At 36.0% G+C, this 27,439-nt stretch overlaps 1 protein-coding gene and 1 long non-coding RNA gene across 2 annotated transcripts in view; one reads left to right on the top strand and one right to left on the bottom strand.

Annotated features, from left to right (window-relative positions):
* LOC307171510 (uncharacterized protein) overlaps nucleotides 1-25,147 on the top strand; it is a gene marked incomplete at its 3' end in the record, with an annotated part of 32,876 nt that extends 7,729 nt beyond the window's left edge. The window contains exons 2-17 of the mRNA XM_079893184.1: nucleotides 8,725-8,802; nucleotides 9,115-9,264; nucleotides 9,348-9,500; nucleotides 14,678-14,755; nucleotides 14,876-15,054; nucleotides 15,202-15,369; nucleotides 17,504-17,705; nucleotides 21,357-21,618; nucleotides 21,838-22,106; nucleotides 22,179-22,307; nucleotides 22,462-22,632; nucleotides 22,714-22,995; nucleotides 23,236-23,478; nucleotides 24,286-24,387; nucleotides 24,973-25,056; nucleotides 25,110-25,147. Of these exons, the coding sequence (XP_079749310.1) occupies nucleotides 8,725-8,802; nucleotides 9,115-9,264; nucleotides 9,348-9,500; nucleotides 14,678-14,755; nucleotides 14,876-15,054; nucleotides 15,202-15,369; nucleotides 17,504-17,705; nucleotides 21,357-21,618; nucleotides 21,838-22,106; nucleotides 22,179-22,307; nucleotides 22,462-22,632; nucleotides 22,714-22,995; nucleotides 23,236-23,478; nucleotides 24,286-24,387; nucleotides 24,973-25,056; nucleotides 25,110-25,147 (2,588 nt within the window). The remainder of the gene's footprint in view (nucleotides 1-8,724; nucleotides 8,803-9,114; nucleotides 9,265-9,347; nucleotides 9,501-14,677; nucleotides 14,756-14,875; nucleotides 15,055-15,201; nucleotides 15,370-17,503; nucleotides 17,706-21,356; nucleotides 21,619-21,837; nucleotides 22,107-22,178; nucleotides 22,308-22,461; nucleotides 22,633-22,713; nucleotides 22,996-23,235; nucleotides 23,479-24,285; nucleotides 24,388-24,972; nucleotides 25,057-25,109) is intronic.
* Nucleotides 1,617-5,357, bottom strand: LOC307158514. The gene is made up of 3 exons (XR_013821240.1): nucleotides 5,303-5,357; nucleotides 4,489-4,523; nucleotides 1,617-1,688 (listed from the first exon to the last, which is right to left on the bottom strand). It is a non-coding gene; the product is annotated as an uncharacterized lncRNA (long non-coding RNA).
* Nucleotides 25,148-27,439: the final 2,292 nt, after the last annotated feature.

Genomic DNA, 27,439 nt, shown 5'->3' with positions numbered 1-27,439 from the left:
TAAATATTTATTAGTGTACATTGTCCCTTTTCAAATAAACAAATAAATACAAATGCAAAATAAAACAATTGTTTGTCTGGTGCTTACACATGAGCAAGAACACACCTTAGGTTATGGTGGAGTCAGGTCTGTGACCTCCGTGAAGTTGGCACCCCATAAAACGAAATAATTTCCAAAACTATGCCATTCGTTTGTGCTGCGTTTGTGCTGATTTGTGCCGCAAAAACGAACGTTTGTGCTGGTTTGGTGTTTGAGATATTGAACATTATTTTTTGGGTTGTGTGACGTCACTCTCCACCCCATGTCCTTCAAATCGCTCCAAACCGGTGTCATTCGTTTGTGCTCGGTTTGTGCCGTCAAAACAAACACTGTATCTGTTTTCCTTTCGCAGATATAACAAATTTAATTCGGGAGCTGTGACGTCACTCTCCACCCCACCTCATCTAAATCGCTCCAAACCGGTGTCGTTCGTTTGTGCTCGGTTTGTGCTGGTTTGTGCCGTTAAAACGAACACTGTATCTGTTTTCCTTTCGCAGATATAACAAATTTAATTCGGGGCAGTGACGTCACTCTCCACCCCACCTCATCTAAATCGCACCAAACCGGTGTCGTTCGTTTGTGCTCGGTTTGTGCCGGTTTGTGCCGTTGAAAGAAACACTGCAACTACGATCCCCTCTTAAACATAAAAAAAATAAACTTTTTAAGTACAGTTACATAACTGTCCACCCCATATGGTCCAAATCGTTGCAAAACTGAGCCGCTCGTTTGTGCTCGATTTGTGCCGGTTTGTGCCGTTACGATGAACATGCCCAGCAAGCAATTTCGCGTCTAATAGACGTCTAATAGCCGTCTAAACACAGCCCAGACGTCTAGGCTAAATCGAGGCTAATTTTGGGCTGTCAGTGAAAATCTAATAGACGTCTAAACATAGCCCAAGAATAGACAGCTATTGAATGACTACATATATACGTCTAATGGACGTCTAACCATAGCCCAAGAATAGACAATCAGACAGCTATTGAACGACTATATTTATACGTCCAATAGACGTCTAACAATAGCCCAAGAATAGACAGCTATTGAACGACTATATTAATACGTCCAATAGACGTCTAACCATAGCCCAAGAATAGACAGCTATTGAACGACTATATTTATACGTCCAATAGACGTCTAACCATAGCCCAAGAATAGACTAGTCATCAATTAGACCACTATTAAACGACTACATATATACGTCTAATAGACAGGCAATATGGGTCTAGGCTAAAACAAGGCTTATTTTGGGCTGTCAGTGAAAATCTAATAGACGTCTAACCATAGCCCAAGAATAGACTAGTCATCAATTACACTACATATACATGTAATAGACAACAAAATGAGGCATAAGGATTCTTTTCACTCAAATATAACAGGTTCTCATAAATGAAAATCCATCCAAACTAATTGAATATAAAGGGATTTATTTTGAACAATTATATAGACAACATTCAAACATAAAAATGAACAAATAAAACATTTGAAAAATATGTAAAACAAATTAAGATATTAAAATTTTTAATTAACAACTGTTTATTTAGATCCATAACCCCCACCCCCTGCCCTCCCTGGAGCTTGTTTGAAATGATTTGAAATAACGTTTTTTATTTCACATTCCGTAGCTGATGGACAGCTGGTCATCACTGCGTCTGCCAAATGAGAAAAAGGAAAGAATTATTGCTCAAGAAAAGCATTGTTGACAGTCATTTAACTAATTACAGTCAATCACTTTTGCTAGGATGCACACTAGAGCTGGCCAATATAGAGTTAACAGAATATAGATTGAGACTATATAATTTATATCAATATAGACAATAATTTATATCAATATTATAAATAAATGAATATCAATAATTGAACATTTTTGCTCGCGTAATGGTGATGCAATACGGGGTGTAACGATACGCGTATTGAACAATTCTGTACAAGGCATATATATTAGGGATGGCCCGATACCGATACTGGCATCGGGGATCGGGCCGATACTGCCCTCATATACTCGTACTCGTACTCATAAAAATTCGCCGATACCACGCACCGATACCACGTACATTTTGTGAAACGAAACTGGCCGCCGCAAGTGCTTTGTGGAGGTGAACTGAGGCATAGACACGCGAGCTGGTCGAGCACATCCCTTTAAACAGACAACAGTGGAAAGTTTGTTCAGTCTGATGTCAATGGCAAAGAAAATAAAACGAGGCATGTAGCTTATTATTAACGTTAACTGACGAGAGAGAGAGAGAGAGAGAGAGAGAGAGAGCGAGTGAGCGCACTTATGTTGAATGCTCTTGATTGCTGATCGTTCACTCAGCACATGTTATTTGGATTTAAACTAAATCGTATATGTAAGTAAAGTTAAACATGAACTGTTACCTGATTTAAGTATAACGAGTGGTTCCCTACATTATTACAGGACGTGCAGGTCAAGAAGTTCCATGAACGCAAACATCCAAAGCGCGCGCCCCGCCGCAAACCAGCGTCACGGCACGCGAATACTGAATTATTGTCTTTCACGTCTTGCGCTTGTACAGACGAATTCACACAAAATTATGTAAAAACGCCTGTCTTGGCCAGTATCCTATAGTAAACAAAGTCGGTTATATCTCAAATGAACGTAGCATGTTCAAATGCGGTCCGTGCGTTCGGTCTTAAAGGGGCAGCAGTCTAATCCTGCTTCTGTGTTTTAATGTTAATCACACAAAGGACAAAGAAATACTCACTGCTCTTGACTAAATAGGCTACCCTTTTCAACTTTACAAAAATATCCATCTATATAAAATTTATACAGTAATGAATATACTTTTTTCACATTTGATTACTTTATTCAAATTTCTGTACCTTTTAGATCTACCTGAAAAACTCTAAAAACACTGTTTATTTCATTTGTAGTCTTTCTTTGTTCTATTGTATTTATTTGTCCTATTTGTAATTCGATTGTTTGTTCTTATTTTGTTACTGACTGCTTACTTGTTTTAAATTCACATTAATTAGGCAGGTAGTTTTTGTTGTAGTATCAAAATTGGATTAAATAATTGATATTTCACTGGTTTTGACAAACATTTGAACCGCTGACCCGACCCTCAGCACTGAGCCCTGCTGAAGCAGCTCTAAATATGTGCTGTGTGCTATTAAATGAAAGATACAATATGATAGAGCAATAGAATGAACAGTGACAGTAACAGAAGCTCATACAATGCATTTTAGCAGGCTTAATTAAGCATGAAAATAACTGAAAGAAATATATATTTGATGAACAAATTAAGCCAACTAATATGATTTATATTATTTTGGTTTATCTAATAATAGGCTACATTTAAAAATTACAAATGCAGTGAAAATTCAGGTATCGGTCACGGTATCGGTATCGGCGAGTACCAAAAATGAAAGCATCGGTATCGGACTCGTTCGGCAAAAAGTGGTATCGGGACATCCCTAATATATATATATATATATATATATATATCTGAAATTTTCTTCTCGAATGTTCATTTTTATCAAGCTCATATATGCAAGTTCAGTAATTTCACTTAAATGGCAATGAAAATTACCTATTAATTGTCATTTAAGTGAAATTACTGAACTTACATATATGAGCTTGATAAAAATGAACATTCGAGAAGAAAATTTCAGATGGCACTTAGAGGCTTTTGCATCTGAACTCTTCATATACATATACAGTGATGGGAATAACGGCGTTATAAATAAACGGCGTTATTTTTTTCAATAATGAGTAATCAAACTAATTATTGCTTCCTCCATTAAAAACGGCGTTCTCGTTACTGTCATTAAAAATGTGGCGTTACTATAATTGAGCTCACTGAAGCGTTTTTCAGAGCAGTCTGTGTGAGAAAATGAACAGTATTTATATCGTTTTTACCTCTTGTACACAGCCACGTCCAAGTGATATGAGGGCTCGCGTGCTTCCAGGTGTGTGATGCGTCCGCGTTCTGGCTTAATTCGCGCAAGCGCCGCACTTAGACTAAGCCAGAACGCGCACACACCGAAGCACGCGCGCCCTCAGATCACTTAGACGTGGCTGTGTATAAGAGGTAAAAACAATACAAATACTGTTCGTTTTCTGACACAAACCGCTCGTTTCGTGTCTTAGGCCATCAGTGTGTACTTATGGTGGGGAATTGTTTAATTTGGACTTCTCTGTGCATGCTCTTTCAGGTGGTGACCATATAGACCTGCATTATATGACTGACAGACAAGAACAGTTTGACCTAAAAATATAAAAATTTAAACTACTGAAACAAAGACACCTACATCTTGGATGCCCATAAGGTGAGCTAAAACATATCAAAATTTAATTTCAAAGTGAACTATCACTATAAATCATTCTTTATCACTTACTCATATAACTCTAATAAACATAAAAAGATAGGCTACTTATAGGCGTAGTTCACTTAAAAAAAAAAAAAAAAAAACATGTAATCATTTACTCACTTTCACTTGGTTCCAAACCTGTATATGTCTTTCTTCTGTTGAACACACACAAAAAAATATATTTTGATGAATGTTGGTAACAAGACATTTAATGGTAGTCATTGACAAGTACTTTGTTGACTGATTGCAGGATAATTTGCAATAAACAGTGTCTAAATCAAATAAAGTGGATTACATCACTCCAGTTCTGAGGTTTTTACACTGGCTATCTGTCTGTCAAAAAATTAATATAAAAAAAAACTACAGTTGGTTATTAAAGTAACATTTTAAGACCAAAGTAAATTTCTAATCTTCTGATGCACTGAACCATCCAGAGCAGACCTCTCAGGACATCTGGGACAGTAGCCAGCTACTTTTATATCTCCAAAGTCAAAACAAAACATGGAGAAGCAGCATTCAGATTTATATCTGAAACAAATTCACTGAAAACTGAATGTATGCTGCATATTTTAATTATTTACAAACAAGACTTTATGTTTTTTTTCTTTTCGTGTTGGACTATGCTGCTGTTAAATTGTCCTATATAAAGTACTTACAAAATTTGCTTTAAATCAACTGTAATTTAAAAACCAAAATATACTGGTATCTTATTAATAATAAAAAAATAGTAATGATAAGTTGCATAGTTTCATGCTTACCACATTCATTTAATTTAGATACATTTGCAATAACACGTGCAGGTAACATTAACTTTTTGGAGAAAAATAGTAACTGTTACTCTGCAATGTTAATGTTAAAATGTCACGGTTCCTACACATTATAACAACTAACTAATTTAAACAATGAACATATCAAAAATAACACGCATACTTACAAGATCGAAGTATAAATGTTCAGATTTTCACTCAGACCGTTGCTCTCCGACAGCTGCCTCGTGTAAAATAAAATGGCGGAAATGTTTTCGCGAAATTTGGCTAAAGTGATCTAGTCGCGCAATGCCAGTAGTCCCAGTAGACATGTCTCAGTAGTGTTTCGATTGTGCCATCTAGCGGTTGGGAAATGCAATTGCATTTGATTTGATTTTTTATCGTAGATTGTGTATGAATGTTTGACATAAAACATATTAAGCTGTGTGAGCGAAAACATTTAAAAGACTAATATTCTTATACTAGATCGCTGGTCTGAATCTGGGCTATAGCCAAGCCGTACGTAGACCAGATTGCTTTGATTTCGCCAGGTGGGCTAAAGCAGACCGCATATAGCCGTCCAATTCGGAGCTAAATCGTGACTACAGATCGACCATGTCGTGAAATGACATATTGAACCTTGTAGATATCATACCAATGCGAACATGATGGAATATCAACCATTTCATGCACTGCCTGGCAAAAAACTACAATCAGTTTTGACTAAAAGTGGGCTACAATAGCCGGGTCTGAATAGGCCTACGAGCTAAATCGTGGCTACGCACAGCCTATAACATGTAGCCTAAAATAAAGTAAGCCAAACAACTTGTAATCACGGTAGACTTTGCTTACATGATGGAATATCATACATCTCACAAGTTATTTTGGAAAAAAATACATTTATCCAGATTAAATGTTATTTGGGCTAAAAGTGGGTTACGCATAGCCGGGTCTGAATACGAGCTAAATCGTGGCTACGCACAGCCTATAACATGTAGCCTAAAATAAAGTAAGCCAAACAACTTGTAATCACGGTAGACTTTGCTTACATGATGGAATATCATACATCTCACAAGTTATTTTGGAAAAAAATACATTTATCCAGATTAAATGTTATTTGGGCTAAAACTGGGTTACGCATAGCCGGGTCTGAATACGAGCTAAATCGTGGCTATGCACAGCCTACACATATAACATGTAAAATAAAGTAAACCAAACAACTTGTAATCACGGTAGACTTTGCTTACATGATGGAATATCATACATCTCACAAGTTATTTTGGAAAAAAATACATTTATCCAGATTAAATGTTATTTGGGCTAAAACTGGGTTACGCATAGCCGGGTCTGAATACGAGCTAAATCGTGGCTACGCACAGCCTACACATATAACATGTAAAATAAAGTAAACCAAACAACTTGTAATCACGGTAGACTTTGCTTACATGATGGAATATCATACATCTCACAAGTTATTTTGGAAAAAAATACATTTATCCAGATTAAATGTTATTTGGGCTAAAAGTGGGTTACACATAGCCGGACTATATCGGGTCTATATTTAACCCAGACGTTGAAAAGACGGCTATTGCTTGCTGGGTGGTATCTTTTACCCCTCCTTAGAAATAACACATTGGATTCGGGACAGTGACGTCACTCTCCACCCCATGCCGTCCAAATCGCCCCAAACCGGTGCTTTTTGTTTGTGCTCGATTTGTGCTGTTTTGTGCCGTAGAAAGAACCATCATAAATGATTTCATTCTTTAGACATCACAAAATATTTGGAGGAGTAGTGACGCCACGCAAGCAAGCCGCGCTCTCCATCCATCTCGTCTACAAGCCTGTCCGGTTCGTTTGTGCTCGCACAGGGCCGCAGCTGTCAGTGTTCTTTTCTTTAGATATGGGAATGTTTTATTTTAGATTTGTGCTATTGACATTTGGTCTTTATATAATCACCAATTGGTCCAATGCACTATATAGGCCTATGTAATGTAGGCTACTATGATATGTAATGTACTTTCACTACTCTGGCTGTAAGCTACGTGTGACTGATGCTTAATTTTGTATTAAAATAAAATAAAATAACAAAAAATATATATATATATTTAAAAAATTGTGTGGTGTCTTAAGTTTTCTGAATACTTTTAACAGCTTACAGTGCCGGTTTGTGCTGTAAAAAGTTTGGTTTGTGTTGCTTCGGTTTTTTAGATATTAAAATAATATTTTTTGGTCATTCTGAGGTCCCAAATTCACCCAAAATAGTCTCGTTCGTTTGTGCTGGTTTGTACAAAACAGCACAAATCGAGCACAAACAAAAAGCACCGGTTTGGGGCGATTTGGACGGCATGGGGTGGAGAGTGACGTCACTGTCCCGAATCCAATGTGTTATTTCTAAGGAGGGGTAAAAGATACCATGTTCATCGTAACGGCACAAACCGGCACAAATCGAGCACAAACGAGCGGCACAGTTTTGCAACGATTTGGACCATATGGGGTGGACAGTTATGTAACTGTACTTAAAAAGTTTATTTTTTTATGTTTAAGAGGGGATCGTAGTTGCAGTGTTTCTTTCAACGGCACAAACCGGCACAAACCGAGCACAAACGAACGACACCGGTTTGGTGCGATTTAGATGAGGTGGGGTGGAGAGTGACATCACTGCCCCGAATTAAATTTGTTATATCTGCGAAAGGAAAACAGATACAGTGTTTGTTTTAACGGCACAAACCAGCACAAACCGAGCACAAACGAACGACACCGGTTTGGTGCGATTTGAAGGACATGGGGTGGAGAGTGACGTCACACAACCCAAAAAATAATGTTCAATATCTCAAACACCAAACCAGCACAAACGTTCGTTTTTGCGGCACAAATCAGCACAAACGCAGCACAAACGAATGGCATAGTTTTGGAAATTATTTCGTTTTATGGGGTGCCAACTTCACGGAGGTACCACACCTGGATGTAAAAAGTCTTGCACTTTTTTAAAGTGTCTTCTGGGTGACCCTGCGGACTGAGTGCTGGTTGTTTAAGTTAAATCTGTTATTTACAGTTAGTTACAGAGCACTCATACTTCCTGAATCGCCATCATTCTAATGCAACTGTCATGAACAATGAGTGGATATAGCATTAGATGAATAAAATAATTCATTTACTCCTTCCAATTTTGTCTTCTCAGACTGTTTTTCCTAGTGAATAACAATTTAGCCATTATGGGTGATAAATAAAGGGCAATTTTGGCATCATGTCTTATCTATGAGATTAGATAGGCAAGAACATGGCTTAGTTTGAAATGCATGACACTTAAATGCTCAATGGCACCAATGTTTACAAACACAGTTCATTTACAGTGATGTCCAATATTCTGAGGCCACTACTGAAAATGCTTCTATGTTCTATTAAATACAAACGTTTTCATTGCTTGAATGGAAATGAACACAAATATCAGAATGTCTCAGTATTTTGTTCTATTTATTTGCAGGTTAATATAAAAATATACATTTATCTTAGATTTTCAATGTGGTCTCAGACATTTGGACCTCTGTGCATCAAGCGACACACCAAAGACACTAAACATGAAGTAAAAGACACTTTTTATTTGTGTTTACAGGTCTTCTATTGGCACTGACAGAGAACACCGTGATGACCTGTGACCGTGGATTTGCAAAGACAAGGGGAAAGTGTGTAGGTATGGATAAAAAGACTAACATGTGATATACAACTCTTTTTCAAGAGCTTTAAGCAATATCAGGGCTCAACAGGATTTTACTTGGATTGTACGTGTACATTTATACTGGCCCCACAAAAAAAAAATGATGATCAAGTTTTGTTGATATAGTTTTATATTAATTTAAAAAAGTTGTAATAAAAAAAAAATAGCTACAAATTATATTGCAGATAGGACACATTTGTGTACTGAATCTGCACTCTTTAATAAACTGTAACCAAAAATAAAGAAAAAGTGCTGTGATTATTCATACATTTTCTGTCATTACTACAGATGTAAATGAGTGTGAGTCTACTATTACACCAGACATTTGTGGAGAAGATGGAAAATGCACCAATACACATGGAAGTTACTACTGTCGTTGTGAAGGAGGGTTCACACCAACTCACAATTTCACACAAGTGGATGAAATTAAATGCCAAGGTAAAGAGAGCTTGATATGATGCATCTCATATGACCTCTGTGCAGCAGAAACAACATCTGAATCTCTGTTCTTCTCATTTCAGACATCAATGAATGTGAGGATGGAAGTGCTGATTGTGGTCCTAATGCAAATTGTAGTAATTCTGAAGGAGGTTATTCATGCACATGTGAAGATGGCTACATTTCCAGCAATGGGAACAAGACATTTATCGCAGGACAAGGAGTTCAGTGTATCGGTAAGAAACTATTAGAGCCCAAACATTTTTTGGCCATCTATTGTTTAACATTGCTTTTGGTCTGTGAGAAAACTGTCTAGTCCACATTTTGGCACATTGAAGTTTTAGTTTATTTTTGAAAAATGTAAAATCTCCAAAACGCTGTTTTGAATATTACTCTAATGACTGGTAGTTGACATGTAGTTGCAAAGTTATGTTACTAGAATGTCTAAAGTAGACTATTAAAATAGAGTTACCCAAACCTCTTAAGTTAAGAAAACCAGAAGGACTGACTACAAAAGTTTATCAAGCACATAATTTGCATAATCAAATCCGAGGCTCTTTTAAACAATTGAAATATGGTGTTTGACATTAGAATGAATGTACGTCACACTATATGTAGAGGAAACAAAGTGCAAGGTTTAAGATACAAATCTAACAGACACACATGCATATGCAGGCAATAACAAATAAATTATAAAAAAGTTTGCAATTTAAAAAGTTTGCAATTTAAAAAGTTTGCAATTTCTGCAACCCAGTTACCAACATTTCAGTCTAAATACAGGTTTAAACTGTAAACCTTTAAACCTTTGTGTGTGTTTTTTTTTTTTTTTTTTTTTTTTTTTTGCAATTGGAGAACAAATGTTGGTTTATACTTATTGATGAACATATTTACATTAATGAAAAAAAAAAAGGTTTTGTGATCAGTGTGATCATATCATTTTGTGAGATTTTTTTTAATGTATAAAAGTAATTTCTGGGTGTCTTAGGCCTCGTCCAAAACAGAGTGTTTCAAAGAGAGATTAAAAAACAGGATATTAAATAGTCCATTAGTTCTAAATTATGATGTTTTTGATGTAAAAATCTTGATAACATTATAAGTGGACTTCAGAGTAGTGCAGTAGTGCAAAGTTTCATGAGTGAGCTTTACTGCAGAGAACTGTAAAGTGTAATTCAAGAAATGTAAATGTAGACAGCAAAGAACAAGAAATTTTAATCAAATTTATTAATAGAATGTGCCTTTATGTGCTTTTAGAAGAGATGTCTTCTACTCATATGTTTTAAATCTCTTAATTTCAATAATTTTCTAGAATACAAATTGGAGTTTTTTCATTAAAAAATATTTTTTAAATAATTAGGCTATTCAGAAATCATGAAGGACTGTTACATTGAAGAATGCATAAATGAGATCTCAGACCTTATTATAGTAGGTAATTATGTTATGTGAAGTTTTATCCAGTGCTTTCTGTAGCATTTCCCATAGGTGTTATTTGTGTGCAGTTCACTACGATCACACTGTTCCCATAACAGCTCAGCAATAGATGCTGATTGTAAAATGATAACTCATTTCTAATTCTATTAGCCATTCATGCAAGTGGGCATACTATTTTAACTTTCATTTTATTCTAACTAAATTCATGGATACACTAGGTTCTGGTATATGAATAATAAACAGTTCACAGGTGATATACTGTAAATCACCCACAGTGTCAGAGATCTGGTAAAAGATGAGATGAGTTCAGGGTTGCCACGTCCGGGGTTTTCCCGCAGAATTGGGCAACTTTTAAACTGTTACCACAGGACTGAAATGCTTGGAATGACTGAAATGCTTGTACACTGTAAAATGTAATTAGTTGACCTTACTTAAAAAAAGTATGCAAACTTGTTGCCTCAAAAAAATTAAGCAAAGTAAGCTTAAGATTAGTGAGTTAGAAAAGCTTGTTTATTTTAAGTGTGCAGTACTAAATCAAGTAGTACCACTAGCACGTTTTTTTTTTATGTTCATGTAACTTAATAGCCATGATTAGTGTTAACTTATTTTTTTCATTTTGTGTGGATTGCTTGATATAAATTTAACCCCACTTAGAATTACTAAATACCTACAACTTAACACTTTTAGTTCTGCTCACTCATTTTTCAAGTTCACTTAAATTAAAGAAACCAATTTCTGAGTTAGGTTTACTTTATTAATTATAGCACTGTCCGTGGACAGCATAATATTTAGAATTTCTTAAAAGTTTCCATTATATAAATAAAAAAAAAAGTTTTTGTTTAATTTAGTTTTTAGACACATTGACATCAAGAATCAGCCTGTGAATCTCAACAATGGTGACAATTATAAAGCATGTTGCAGTGCATTCTGGGTGCAACCAATCAAAACTCATTCATGGCTCCCATCATGCATTGCTGCATGAATAAATAATGAGCTTATGATCAGGGGTGATCTGTTTGTCACCATTGTTGAGATTCATACGCTAATTCTTGATGTCTGTGTGTGCCTACATAAAAATGTTTTTTTTTTTCACATTTTTATTTGATTATTTGGATTTCATTGAAATGGCTAAAAAAAATATCCTGTACCAGGACAGTGCTGCTATAATTAATAAAGTAAACCTAACTCAGAAATTAACTCTGAACTATATGAGTTCAGTGAATCAGGTCAAATGAAATAACGATTATGTTAAAACACAACCATCACCATCAGATCACCTTTTCTGTTTGTTCATCTGGCTGTTATAACTCAGATACAGCAGTCAAACAAAAGGTTAAATTAATAATATAATGGTCAAGAGCCCAACTAAAACAAACACTAATCACCTCAATGGTGGCTTAAAATTACGGTTTTCACCTTCAGCCAATAGTAGCTATTGAAGGGCGAGTCTTGGCGTGGCCATATATCGCCGTCTAGCGTAGAGGACTGATCTGCGCATGCCCTCAGGTCATAAACTTACTTTTTCTAAATGAATCCAGCTCAAGTAGACTAAGCTGGTACAATTTTTCAACCTCAAAGTACAAGTAACTTACTAAAAGTGAGTGTTAATAGCAGGTTGAAAAAAAATGATTAAGGTCAATTTACTATTTTTAATTAAATACGATGTTTGCATTTACAGTGTATATGTTGCTTGAAATATGTTATATTCTACCAATGAAACTCTTCTTAATGTTAAGTTTATTGATCACTGCAGTTTGGTGGTTTTCATTTTGCATGACAGTGACAGTAAAATACGTATTTTAGGTTTAGGAATGGCAGATTTTGAATTTTTATATTTGGGATATGGTGATTTGCCTACTTTTGGGCTATTTTTGATTGGCCATGGCTAGTTTTGTTACGCAGACCTGGCAACCCTGGAAAAGTTATGCAATACTTGTGGTGTCGCTTCTGTTAACCAATTTTCACTACTTTCTGCTTTTATTTTTACTTCCATACATTTGTAATTAAAGCCAGTCCCATTATTACATGAAAGAATCAGTTGAACGTAGATTAATGTAGATTAAGTCTTAAGGTTCTAACAGTCTGTGTCCTCAACCATCTATCATTCAGTCAGTATGGAGCTCTGTCAACTTCCTCTTGTTTTCTGCATGTCAGTGGATTTTACATTACATTATATTTATGCATATGACAGACACCTTTATCCAACATAAAACTTCACTAAGGCACTGGATTTAAAAACCGCTTCCAGAATAAATGGACTGATGTCATTTAGATGCAACGCAACAAAAATGTTTATCTTTTTAATGTTGAATTCTTTCAACATGAGAAACATTCAGTTTCAGTCACAATAACTTTTGGTTTGACTGTATATAATAAGATGTGCTTATGCATTTTACTACTGTCACGATCTGTCTTGTGTGAGGACTTTTGTAATTTCCTGTCTTCTGCCATGTTTTGTAGTTCTTTGTAGTGTTTCATGTTGATTAGTCTCCCCAGGTGTATCTTGTTTCCTCATTACCTTGTGAAGCTTGTTTGTCCCTGTGTATTTATAGCCCTTGTGTTTCATTTGTTACTTTGTCAGTTGTTGTACATGTGATGGTTGCTTCTGTTTCTGTGATCCTCTTGGTTTTGTTCCTTTGTTCCTTGAGTTCTGTGTTATCAATTTAATGTGTTACTTTATTAAAAACCCAGTGTTTAGATCCTTGCCTTCGCCTGCTTTTCCCAGCACGTTACAATTACAAGGCTCAACTGAATTTCGAACTTTGCTGGGCTTTTTAATGCTTAACATAAGGTACAGTGATTTCAATTAGTGATGGCGAAATGAAGCTTTGTGAAGCACTGGGATTTTCCCCCTCGACTGTATTGTAAAATGGTTCATTACTCAAAGCTTTTCAACACGTTGCGCACTAACAACATCTTGTGGTCAAAAAAATCTTGTGGTGGAAAAGCTGCCTTTCTGTCCCAGAAGACCGTTTTTCTTTTTTCTTTTTTTTTCATTTAATAATTCACTTTGTGCTCTGTAAACCACAAAGCAATAGACCTACAATTAATCCTCATAATTCATGTGTTTGTGTTGATGTGGTTCTTATACAATGTATGAACAAACAACTGTATGAATTAATTTATGAAAAAAATACAAATAAATGGGACTAATTCACTTTAATTCTTATGAATCTGCTTTGATCTACAAATGCAGCCTTATTCACATAAACTTTAGCCTCAGTCCTAATCCTACGAGTTCATAGGCAAGGCTCATGTAGGCATATATAATCAAAATAAAAGAAAATTGTTGTGGAATCATGGTTTGGTGCTTGTGAACTGGGGAGCTGACATTTTATTTTGTGGGTAATTTAATACATTTAAGTTTTTTATTAAGGAACAGGACGTGTTCAACAGTGTGAGGGGTCCGTGTATCTTTTGGTCATTTGATTTTCTGTTTGGAATGGAATAACGAGAAATGAATACCAGCTCGTTTATCCGTTTTTTAGTTTAGTTTAAAGAACGAAAAATGAGATTTTGGCTCGATTTTTCATTTTTCGTTAGTGGTTTACAAATCGGTTTATTCAGTTCGATATTTCATTTGCACACGTGGGCAGCGCTGAAACGCCCCTTTCATCTGATTGGTCAAAATGCTCCGCCTTCAGTAAGCTACAAGCTTTTCTTTCTGTCAGGCAGAATAAGAGTCAGTACGAGTGCGGCACTGACAAATGCACTTTAATAAAATAATGTCTGAAACCACCACTCACTGTTAACTACACACAATATTTGAAGCAGAAATTTGTTGCTGGTCTCGTAATTCATGCTGCTGCGACTTGCAAGCGACCCCAACAATGTGAGCCACAGTATATGACAGATTATTTTAGCATGATATTTCCCATTGATAAATACAAATAAGTGCAAATATTTCCATCTCTTTCTTTCCGAGAATCCTCAAGTCACTGCTGTGCTTTTTCTTTGACTGCTGCTGAGGTGTTTGTGCTCCAAGAGAGATCCTCGGCGATGGTCATGCCCAAGAATCTGAAGGCTGGAACCCTCTCCATGCAGACCCCGCTAATGTGCAGTGGTGTGTGATTCATGTTGTGCTTTTGGAAGTCAATGATGATCTCTTTGGTTTTAGAAGCATTCAGGGCCAAGTTATTTACACCACACCATTCTGTCAGTCTCTGAATTTCATCTCTGTAAGCTGCTTCGTCTCCTGAGATAAGTTCAACTATGGTCATGACTCGTGTCATCTGCGAATTTGATGATAGTGTTGGCAGAATGGGTTGGGGTGCAGTCATGAGTGTAAAGGACGTAGAGAAGTGGACTCTGAGAATCACGATGGAGGAGGGATGGGGACCTAACCTAACCGTCTGGGGGGCGGTTGGTCAGGAAGTCCTTATTCCAGTGACAGATAGATGAGGAGAGACCTAAGTCCAGCAGTTTGGCTGCCAGCCTGTCAGGATTTACTGTGTTGAACGCTGAACTAGTCAATAAAAGGCATCCTCACACACTGCCTTGGTGTTCTAGGTGGAGCAATGCTGTGTGCAGGGCAGTAGCGTTGACATCTTCTGTGGATCTATTGGTTCTGAATGTGAACTGATGTGGATCGAAGGTGTCTGGAAGGCTGGCTTTGATGTGCTGTTGAACCAGCCTCTCAAAGACCTTCATAATAACTGGGGTAAATGCAACCGGGCGGTAGTCGTTGAAGGGTTAGTTCACCCAAATATGAAAATTCTGTCAGTAATTACTCACCCTCATGTTGTACCAACCCCGTAAGACTTTCGTTCATCTTCGGAACACAAATTAAGATATTTTTGATGAAATCTGAGAGCTGGCTCACTGCTTCATAGGCTGCTAGGTACTTTCATTCTGCTGGCGCAGAAAGTAAAGACATCGTTAAAATAGTCCAAGTGACTACAGTGGCTCAACCTTAAGTTTATCAAGCGACGATAATACTTTTTGTGCGCAAAAAAACACACAAAAATAACAACTTTATTCAACTGTTACAGTTTTTTACGATTGCTATGACAGATTTTTCAATACTTTTAACAATTTTCCAAAACTCTTAACACAGTTAGCACTACATCCATCTGTGTAAGCTATACTATTAACACATTTCTTGTTGCTTTAACACAAAATGCATACAATTAACACAAATTTAAAATGCTTGAACTTCTCTTACACACAAGCTCAAACAAGACCAAAACAATGGATTTTTACTGCCAAATTTACCAATGCTTTAACACTGTATGTCAGAACAGATAACACCATGTTCTAAACCTAACCTTACAGGCTAAAGTCAAGGTAAACCGCTGCTTATATTGTGAATTGAAACACAAATATATCCCCTGTATTTTATTCTATTCTTACTGAGAAACAGCTGATTGAATTATGCAAATAATTAGAAGATCTTTTTTTTTTTTTTTTTATTTCTTTTTTATTCTTCTGGTGCTTTTTCTGTTCGTATATTTTGTATTTTCACATTATTCCATTGCTAGTGAGAAACAGCTGATTGAAGTTATGCAAATATGGGACAATGTGGCATTCCACCATTCCCGTCTATAGTCACAGCCTGGTTTGACGCCCATCAGAGGATGATGTCCATTTTCCTTGCCCCTTACTTCCCTTTCCTCAACCCCATTGAGGAGTTTTCTCAGCCTGGAGATGAAAGGTTTTTGACCATAGTCCACAGGACCAAATGTCCCTCCTGTATGCAAAAGATGCTGCATACCAAGACATCACAGCTGAACACTGCCAGGGGTGGATAAGGCATGTTACTGTAAAAGATTCTTCCCAAGATACCTTGCAAGGGAAGATATCAGGTGTGATGTGGATGAGAACATGTGGAAAAATGCAGAAGACTGGGCAGATTAGAAGATGGCCTTTTCTGTTTGTATATTTTGTATTTTCACATACAGTAATACTGTAAATGGCAGCTATATTGCATATTTTTGTTATCTTGCAAAAATGTCCTGTTGCAAATAAAGCCGTTACTGCAGCAATTCTGTCTCTGTCTTCTTTTTTCATAAACCATACATTCCATAAAGCTACTCTAAGAAGGGTCATTTATTTTGTTGTATTGAATTTCTGCTGCAAAAAAACAACAACAAAATGCATTTACATTACAAACAAAACAAAAATGTAGAGAGACTTCAAAAGAAACTGCAGTGCAAAACACAATCTATGATCAATACATTATCTATAGATATAATAGATATAGTATAATATACCTATAGAATAATATGTCTGTTGTATAAGGGCAGACCTGACACATATAAAATAATGCAGTTTCTGTAATTCCATCTGATGTTAGTGTTTTTTATGACATTGTGCTATGATTGACTAAATGTTCCTGGTGGAAGAGAACATGTGTTAATGTTTTGGTAGACATGGTGTATTGTGTTGGTGTATTATTGTATTTTGAAAATTAGTTTTGCAGTTTAGTTTCTAATGTGTGATTTTGAGCATGAAATTAACCGTTTTGCCAATTGTGTGTTTTAGGTGTGTTGGTGCGTTAAGAGTTTAGGAAACTTGTTAAATGTATTGAAAAATCTGTCATAGCGATTGTAAAAAACTGTAATATTCTTCTGTGTGGGCCTCTGACGTGAGTTCACGAGAGCGCCACGACGCATGTGCGAGAACTGAGAAGATGACGCAGATAGATGGGTCTCGATGTAGTGTTTTATATGGATCTAAAGTGTGCATTTCCTGGTTGTCTGAATCGTGAGAAACCAACGAGAAAACGTAAAAGTGCCTTACCAATGCCGCAAAATGAATGGCTTACCTTTCACACTTTCCCATCAAATGATCGTGATCGTCATCTTCTCAGATGGAAGATGGAATGGTGGCTGTTGACAGGGACAGGTTGAAGATCTTTGTGAAGACTGAAGAGAACTGGGCTGCACATTCTCTGATCACCCTTCCCATCACTCCATCTGGGCCTGCACCCTTCCTTATATTAACAGCTCTGAGCACACTCCTCACCCTGTGTTCCTGTGTAATGAATGGGGGTTCATGTCTGTTGGGGGCGGGTGAGGGTGGTGTGAACGTCTGCTAGGGTTGTTGTGGGTGAAGTGGTCCTCAATCTCTTTTTTATACTTTCGCACCCTTGATGGCTACATACATGCATACATACATATACACGTTAGGGTTGAACAAATTCAAATTTGAAAACAAAATTAAATTTCCTGGCTTCATAACTTCTCATAATTTTAAGGCCTCAGTATATTTGTGGTTGGGCTTTTTAAAGACATCAGGCTGTTGTGCTGTTTTCAAAACTTTGCATTTGTGAATAAAATATTTTAACATGAGTAGTTATCAACAATGTATTCCAACTTTCATATCTCAAGTAATAGATGGAAAAATAGTTATTTTTTTGTTTTGTTTTATATTAACCAAGTAAATACCTCAGTCCAAAAAGTTTTAACCAAATTACATTTGAAATTAATTACAGTTCATTTTATAAATGAATGGTCAAAAGTTTCAATATTATTATTACAAATTTGGCAAGTGTTTGAATCAGCATTCAATTTTAATCTTACAAATTCCTTGTCTGGATTAATATCATTTTAAAATGCACTTCTTTATGTTTAGGTAGAAGGGGAAATAGAAGATATTTGCTTCTGAGTTTCTTGACTGAATTGCTACTAAGATGTTGAAAAATGTAATTTCTTCTTATAAGATAGCTTTCCTGCACAAGTCAATTCCTTATAATCTTGTTAGTGCTCACTCCTCATCAATATAACTTATTTTGCCTAAATTAAGATCCTAGATATCTTGGGAATGAGCATGGAATGTAAAAAACAAAAACAAAAAAACTTTTACCATACTAATCATCAGTAATATAATACTTCTAATAACATTCATTTAATATTTTTTCCTCACAATTAAAATTGATTTGGGTGAAGAAATCACTATAACTCCAAAAACATCCCTTTTTATCCATCATGTGCAACATTGAACAAATACCTATTTATATCATTGACCAAATATCCTCCAAACCCAAAGATTTTCTTTGAATTACAGTTTTTCTCGATTGTTTACACACATTTTCTGAAAGCATGCCTCATATTCTCAGAACTCTACACACAAATCCAAAAACACACACACAATGGGCAAAACCCCTCAATTCTCCTGCAAAATGAAACTTTACATTCAAAACAATGTTATTTCTTCTCAAAATGGTATTTTGTTTTCAAATGACACACACAAACGATCACATGAATAGACATTTATAAGAACCAGTTGAACACTGATGTGCTCAATGTAAAACACTATGATGAATGGAAAACACTTCTTCTCCATTCATCATAATGATTTAGGCCTTTTTTTGTTCAGTGTTACACTTTCTACAGACAGTACATACATAAGTGTGTTGTAAAATATCTGAGAATATTGTTTTTATACTCAGAACACACAAATACACGGTAACGAATATATTTTATTTTTCCCACAAAAACAATGTACACAGTGTACATCCCAACCAACACAAAGTTGTACATACAGTGGTCTACATACAAAACAACAGAAGAATTTACTGTATACAGTTACAGTAAAAAAATAAATAATCCAATGTTGTCATCCATTGCCCCATTGAAGAGCTGACCTTTTGCCCTTTTATGCTAAAGCTCTGACTGCTTATTGTAAAACTGTGTGACGGGTGTTTGCCCATGTGATGAGTCAGTGTGGATATCTGAATGGCAGTGTGTTCCTTGTGAAAACAAGAGATTTTCTGCATGAAAATTGTGCCAAAAGCAGAGAATTGTGTGTAGTGTTTTGAAAAAAGTGTGTTTTAGAACTGCAATTTGAGTGTAAAGCAGGAATTGTGCTTGTAGTTTAGCAGAATTGGCTCAGGGGGTTGGTGAATGAGTTACATGTTGTGGTCATTGTGTCTCAAGTACCAGAAAATGTGTGTAAACAATCGAGAAAAACTGTAACACTATGAATAAAGCTTTGCCTGTCCATTTATCTGAGCAGATGCAGGTTTGGTTATAGCACCACCTACTGGTCAGAAACTATACCAGTTTATCCAGCACTATCATCTACTGTATCATTTTACAGTTTTTTACGATTGTTTACACACTAAAATAAAAATTTCCACACAATTTGCAAAATTCTACTCCAAGGAGCAAAACACCTCCACAGATTTGCACAACATTACACACAATGTCTGCTTCACCCTTTTTGCAAAACATTACACACAGTGATTTGTAAAACTCTACACACATTTTCACACCTTAGACACAGTTAAGGATTGTGAGGTTACTTCCTTGTCATTACAAAGCCCCGGATTGCCAATGACAACACTAATGAACGAATTGGATAAACACAACCACCAGGTGTGGAAGCACACATGTGCTAATTTGAAAACGCAGCACTCAGGTGTGCTATAAAAGGCAGCAGGTGAATTCACCTGTCTTCAACAAAAATGGAAGGAGCTAGAAGAAAAAGAAGAAGAGTGAGAATGAGAGGGGGAGCTCAAAAAGGAGATGAAGGAGGTAGAGGAAGAGGAGAAGGAGGCAGAGGAAGAGGCCCAGGTAGAGGAAGAGGAGAAGAAGGAGATAGAGGAAGAGGAGAAGGAGATAGAGATAGAGGAAGAGGAGGAGAAGGAGATAGAGGAAGAGGAGAAGGAGGAGATTGAGGAAGAGGCCTAGGTAGAGGAAGAGGTAGGGAAGGATATGCCATTGAAGACATAGCCTGTGATGTGGATGAAATCTTATGGCCTGATCCAGCCAGACGGAGAGATGATGTTGCTTTTACAGTAGTTTTTCTTCAGAGTCAAAGTGTATGTACTTTATGCAGTAATTTTTATTTGTCTACAGATTTTATTTGTTTCATTGATTTCATTGTTGGTTGATTACTGTAACTGATTATGGTAAGAAATACTGTGTAAGTATTGAAATAAATACTTGAAATATTCAGTCTGCAGCATCAGTGTTGTGCAGTGCTTTGTAAGTTTATAGTAGGCCTATTTGTGTACATTCTCCCTATATCTCAAACTAATCATGAAGAATGTTGTGGGTATGTCACTATTTTTTTTTGGTCATCTAAATTATCCCTTAATGTCTGGCCAAAAATCTAGCACATGCTATTTCCTAAAATTAGTTTTTTTACAAATGTGTTTTATATTTATCACGGCTGTGTGTAACTGGCTGCAATAATGTCTGATCATTGAGGACTGTGTTGGTTAAATGAAAACTAATAGCATTTTCAAAAATATGTGTATATGTTTTGACTGAAGTGTGTCATTTTGCAAACAATCTAGGAATTATGCAAATTGAGTGTGGTGTTTGGATAATTGTGATTCTGTTTTGAAAAAAAGAACCCGGTTTTCAAAATCGCGTGTAAACAATTGAAAAAAACTGTAAATGTTCATGTGAACTGCTGCACCTGCACAAAACTTTGTTGAATGGTGTGTCTCTTTGACTGCTGGTGTAGATGTTGGTGGTGTGACACTGTGAGTCGAGCTCTAGATTATTAACACAAAGATTGTGGCTTTGAACCTCTATTGTCTTTTAAGTTTTTGCATTGTCTCATAATGTTGACCTTTTTGAACCTGTAATGTTTCTTACATTGTCTGACATCAAAATATATGAATAATTTACCAGTGAGAGAATGAGATCATCTGTTGAAAATGTTTCAGAGCTCATGCTCCCAAATTCCCAATAATTTTATATTAACAGATTTTCCCAAACCAACTCTGACTGTACGGCCACAGAGTCCAGTGTTCACTGGAGACTCAGTTACTCTGAGATGTGAGCTGGATAAAATAACTGGATGGGAGTTTCTCTGGAGTAAAGACTCAAACACTGAATCTCCTGAAGCTGAAACTAAAACAATCAGTCGTGTGAAAGTCTCTGATGGAGGAGAGTACAGATGCAGAGCAAGAAGAGGAGGAAATTACACAGATTACAGTGAACCAGTAGCAGTGACAATACATGGCAAGTGTTTTTCCTCTCATAATGAACTCTGAGAACACTATATAAAAATGATTTATAAGACACTAAATAAACATAGAGAACAACACTTCAGTTTAACTTGATTTAGTGTTTTGTAACTGTTCGTACAATTGAAAAAACAGCACATTTTATTATTTGAATTTATTTTATTATATTATTATTTATTTTCAAAGTTTATTGTTTATTGTTATTGTTCTACAGAAAGACTAAAACCCAAAGTGACCATTAAACCTGATCATCCTGTATTCAGAGGAGAGACAGTCACTCTCAGATGTGACATATATGATGGAGGAGTCACTAGCTGGCGGTACAACTGGTATAAAGAAGGTTCAACCAGTGTTTTCAGTGAACGACAGAAACACACATTCAGTTCTGTTACTGAGTCTGACTCAGGTAAATACTCCTGTTATGGGACAGAGACTGAAGGATCACGCAGATCACAACGCAGTGATGAAGTTACACTGACAGTATCAGGTGAGTTTGATCATCTCTTCATAAACACACACAAGTTTAACATGTTATTAATGAGTGATGTCTCTATTTCAGTTCCCAGAGCAGTTTTAAGTGTTTCTCCTCAGAAGTGGTTGACTGAAGGAGATCCAGTGACTCTGATCTGTGAGGTTAACGGCTCCTCTACAGGCTGGACATTCAGCTGGTTCACTGTAACTGTCTCAGGTCAGTTATAATGTGCTTCATCTGAATTAACTGGTTTTATTGAAGTGAAATATATAATGTAATATGTCTGAAACCAGACCCAGACTGGGTTTTAAGGTTTAAGTTTTGTTACAATGTAATTTATATGATATCTACACATTCTGACTTTATACAGGGAGCAGGAATGATTATGAGCTCCTCTCAGACAGCAGCAGAGGAGCTGGAGGAAAATACACTGTCAGTTCTGCTGATCTAAAACACACAGGAGTTTATGTGTGCAGAGCAGAGAGAGATAAAACAGCCGTTTACACAACATACAGCAACACACAACCACTGTGGGTCACTGGTGAGTACACAGAGAGTTTAAATGATTGGTTCATCTTTAATAAAGTCAATTTCCAAATGATAGCTGTAATTGTCTTGTCAGGCGTTTCTCCTCCAGTGTCTCTGATCATCAGTCCCAGCAGAACTCAACACTTCACATCTGACTCTCTCTCTCTGAGCTGTGAGGACCAGAGTAACTCTGATGGATGGACAGTGAGAAGATACACAGACAGCGGGCGGCTGGAAGATTGTTCATCATCAGTGTGGGGATCACAAACAGGATCTACATGTACAATCAGATCCACATTGCCTGAAGACACTGGAGTTTACTGGTGTCAGTCTGAATCTGGAGAGAACTATCATCCTGTTAATATCACTGTACACTGTGAGTCTGTGTTTCTGTTTTTATTCATTTCACTGAAAGTTTACAATCAATACACGGGTTTATTAAACAAGAGCAGGATATACTGTAGTGTGACGTTGACCAGTGAACAACCAGCCAGACCATCATAGCAATACACTAAAAACAGAAACCATGTGGGCAGTGGAAAATATAAATTTCTTTTTTATTTTGTCTTGTTTTACGATTTTGTTCAAATATTGCATGTCTCCTGTGTTTCTGTAGCTGGTGTGATTCTGGAGAGTCCTGTTCATCCTGTGACTAAAGGAGATAATCTGACTCTACGCTGTTTGTATCCATATATAAGCCCAACAAACCTCAGAGCTGATTTCTATAAAGATGGATCACTCATCCAGAATCAAACTACAGAGATGATCATCCCGACTGTCTCAAAGTCACATGAGGGTTTCTACTACTGCAAACACCCAGAGAGAGGAGAGTCTTCCAAGAGCTGGATCTCAGTCAGAGGTGAGAGTAAGAACTATAATCACAGTTGAAATGTTCCTGTATAATGTACATGTAGATGTAATATATATATATGTATCTCAGTTTCTCCAGTCTCCAGATCTAATGGTCTCAATCCCGTGATAATTGGAGTGACTGCAGGACTGACTGTTGCAGTTTTGATTATTGTCTTCATTGTCCTCCTGTGGCGCTACAGAAACAACAAAGGTTCATCATCTGACATATTAAAATTCAGTGACAGATTCTCAGACACTAGCTTTGTTCCTAAAACTTGTGAGCTGCCAAACTACATCAGTCTAGCTGGTTTTCTGGTCCTCGCTGGTTTCCAAACCTGGTAAAGCTGGTATGTTTGCTGGTTTCAGAAGGTTTCTGGGCAGATTTCAGCTGGTCAGGGAAAACATAATTTGTTATTTCAATACTGAAAATTATTGATAAATATTTATGTCATCTTTATTGAAACAGCGAGTCCTCCATCTTGTCCACTAGTTGTTTGCAATATACAGAGTTACTAGCCTGGATGCCAGCCGAACTTAGCCCCGCCCACAAAACTTTTAGGTCAGGAACATTCTGACTAGAATCTGAGAATGACGACGTCAGGCTACAGAGTTACTGCATGTGCAAAACTCTCCAAATTAGTAATATATCAGGTTTTATTTTCTGCCTATGAAGACAGCAGGCAGTGAGGCAAATTAATGTTTTAAACACAACCATAATGTGAAAAATAAATAAAAACTTGTCACTAAACACTTTGTCATTCTTAAACATGTATACATGAAAGAGATTATACACAAATATTTTGTGTCTAACTAGGTGTAAGATCTGAGTCTCCGTCTCCTGTCAGTCAACAGCAGAACATCAGTCAGAAATCAGAGCAGAACCAGAGTGAAGCCGGAGACACGACACTGCTGTCTGGTCAGTCTTTACTCATTACCCGTTAATACATACATCTTTACAAGCTGAGATAAAAGACACTTAGGTGTAACTTTTAACTAACATATTTCACAATTAGATAATATTTCACTCTTCTAAAGTTTAAGATGATATTTTGGGTCTTACATATACATTGAACTTGTCATTTGGTTTTATTTGATCAAAAACTGCATAACAAAATATTTTATTTTCTGTATGAAATATTATGTCTAGTGCTTTATTTATTTGTGTCAGCATGAAATAGTATTTTTCTGTGGAACTGAATTTATAAGATTTCATATATAAGATAATCCTATTTTAAAAATGTATGTATTATTGAAAATTAATTCATGTATTAATTTATTACAGGAACTTCACATATTTATGACTCTGTTGATACAAATACTAATAAAGAAATAAGCACAGGTAATTAATGATGTCAAGGTATTTTATGTCATTATGATGAGGTCAGAAATCTTTTCTAAATAAATTGGAAATCAAATCCATCCTTTTTTGTATCACTGTCATTTTTTAGAGCAAATCGAGTTAAACCAAGTGTCTTATATCCTTCTCTGTGGTTCACTGTAGACAGTGGCGTGACGACTGAGATCACATATGCTGAGATTGAACTCAAATCTACAAAGAAACAGGAGAAAAAGAAAGCAAACAAAGGTAAATGGAAATAAAAGTCTCTGCTCTCATGATTTTATGATTTTGTGAAACAGATCTGATCCAAAAAGGTCATTGCATGCAAATTGTGTAGAGGTAATTTGGTCTAACATCTTGTCATTTTAAAACAAAATGATCATCTCTGTAAAATTATGATAGAACACTAAATAATATGTGTTATTTAGCATGTTATAATGCCATTTTTCATACCACTAATGGACATACAGTAAGCACTAGTGATATGAACTGTTGGCATCTTCTAGGCAATAACACTGAGAGTGACGACATTTACTCTAAACTGAAGCTGGAAACGGATTAAAGTGAGTGTCAAAATAAAAACATCAACCACTGAAAATGTACATGCATTATTGAGAATCTAAGAAAGTCATTTTAAAAACTGTATATAAAAATGATTAATGTGAATTTTGAATCCACTGATATATTTTCAGATGCTGGATCTAGTGATGTGACGTATGCCCAGGTTAAAAAAGATGCCCGGAGGAAAAACTTTCAATCCCAGGATTCTGATGAGTTTACTGTTGGTTGAGAAGTGAAAGACCAAGATCATCAAGACAATGGCTTTACCAGAACTTTTGTAGCATTAGTAAGCCTTCATGTGCTTCAGAGACTATGCATGTTAATATCTGAAAAGCATTGAGCTGATTATTCATTAGAAATAAGCTAGTATTGTTTAGCACTGCACATGTGTTTTTATATTGGTTAATACCAGCAGCAGCAGCTTATCATTTGACAACTGAGGGAACATAATATTCAGTGTAAGGCTATTTCTTTTCTGACTGTTGAGTTCCCGAGTTCCCTTTTTTTATTTCTGTATCCTTGATTTTAAATGTATTTGTACAGCTTCCCATGGTCATGGAATCACAGAATGTTAAAATTGTGATTTCCATGGCTGGACAAGTTGTCTTTAAACATAAATGTGCATAGTGAAACATCTATTTTTCTAGCTATGCTCAAAATATTTTATTGAATAGAAATAGCTCTTTGTACATGCAGTCTTATGAATTAGTATATAGTAATCAAAAAAAGAAAAAGCGGTGGTCAAAATGTTATGACTTGCTTTATGTCCTAGGCTATTTATGTTTTCAAAAAAAGGTTTTGAGAGTTGGCTTTTGGAAATTTGTTCTCAGTTTTGTATATAGCCTACACTGCCATTCAAAAGTTTGTTTGTTTTTTCCGGTAGAATTTTACTTTTTATTGTAATAATATTTCACATTACTGCTTTTAATGTATTTTTGCTCAAATAAATGTCTTTGCCTTAAGAATAAGAGACTTCTTTCAAAAACGTTAAAAAAAGCAACCCCAAGTTTACTTAAATATTCTTATACAGCCCATTAATTAATAAATACTATCGAACATTCCGAAATATTCTCAATTAGCCTACGTTATTGTTATTATCATTTAAAAATGTATAGCCTTCTTTAATTCCAGACAGTTCTAATTATAGGTTGTAACTTGCAAAGTTTAATACTGACGCATCAGGATCGCGAAGACTTGGTCTAGGTGTTAATATGGAGGGCCAAAACGTGTGAAACTGTCGTGTAAACACGTAATTACATGCTGGCACATCGGAAACTATCTTGCACAAGCACAAAGAACAAACAAATCCTGTAAATTGCAGGATTAAATCTAAAATAAAAAAAAATAAAAATGGACAATGAACATTAAAGGGGTGGTTTGGGATTTTTGACATCGGACCTCATTTTTAAGTCAGCCTGGTTGTTATTCATCATTGGAGACCTTTTTTTTAAAAAATTATCCAGTCCTTATATTTGGATAGTTAGCCGATGCTAGGCTAGCACGAGTCAATGGTATATGTTAGCCAGCCATTAAAAACCGTTTTACCCACTCCACAGTGCACCAAACGCAAATCAATTATGACTAGACTATCGATGCAAATGTCCGTTGAGAGAATAATGTTAGAAATCAAACTTACCTTTCATCACATTGCATTAGTTATAATTTGTTCCCTGTAATCATAAGCCTTGTCTACAGCAGCAGCGGAGTGATATTGATTACCTAGGCAACCGAATGAGCCGGTACACACATGACGCAAGTGTATTTACCTGCCGCTGGCACACTGATTATCACTAACGTCACATAAGCAGAGAAACGTTATCTACTGGGGTGGACTGAGGTACATTGTACAAAAATCATGTATTTCCTTGGCAAATAACAAAAACAATAGCATATATAAATATATTGTATTGGTATACACAATATAAAAACAAATAAATAACTATATTAGCTTGTAAAGACAAGTTGCTTACATAACGTTTTACAGACTGCTGATTCATTTTTTACAATAACTATACATACATAACTAACGTTAGTCAAGTCACGTTTATTTATATAGCGCTTTTCACAA

The sequence above is a fragment of the Squalius cephalus genome (genome assembly GCF_949319135.1).
Source record: "Squalius cephalus genome assembly, chromosome: 1".
Taxonomy (NCBI): Eukaryota; Metazoa; Chordata; class Actinopteri; order Cypriniformes; family Leuciscidae; genus Squalius; species Squalius cephalus.
Note: the sequence above shows the minus strand (reverse complement) of the source record. Positions and strands in the feature narration are given on the sequence as shown.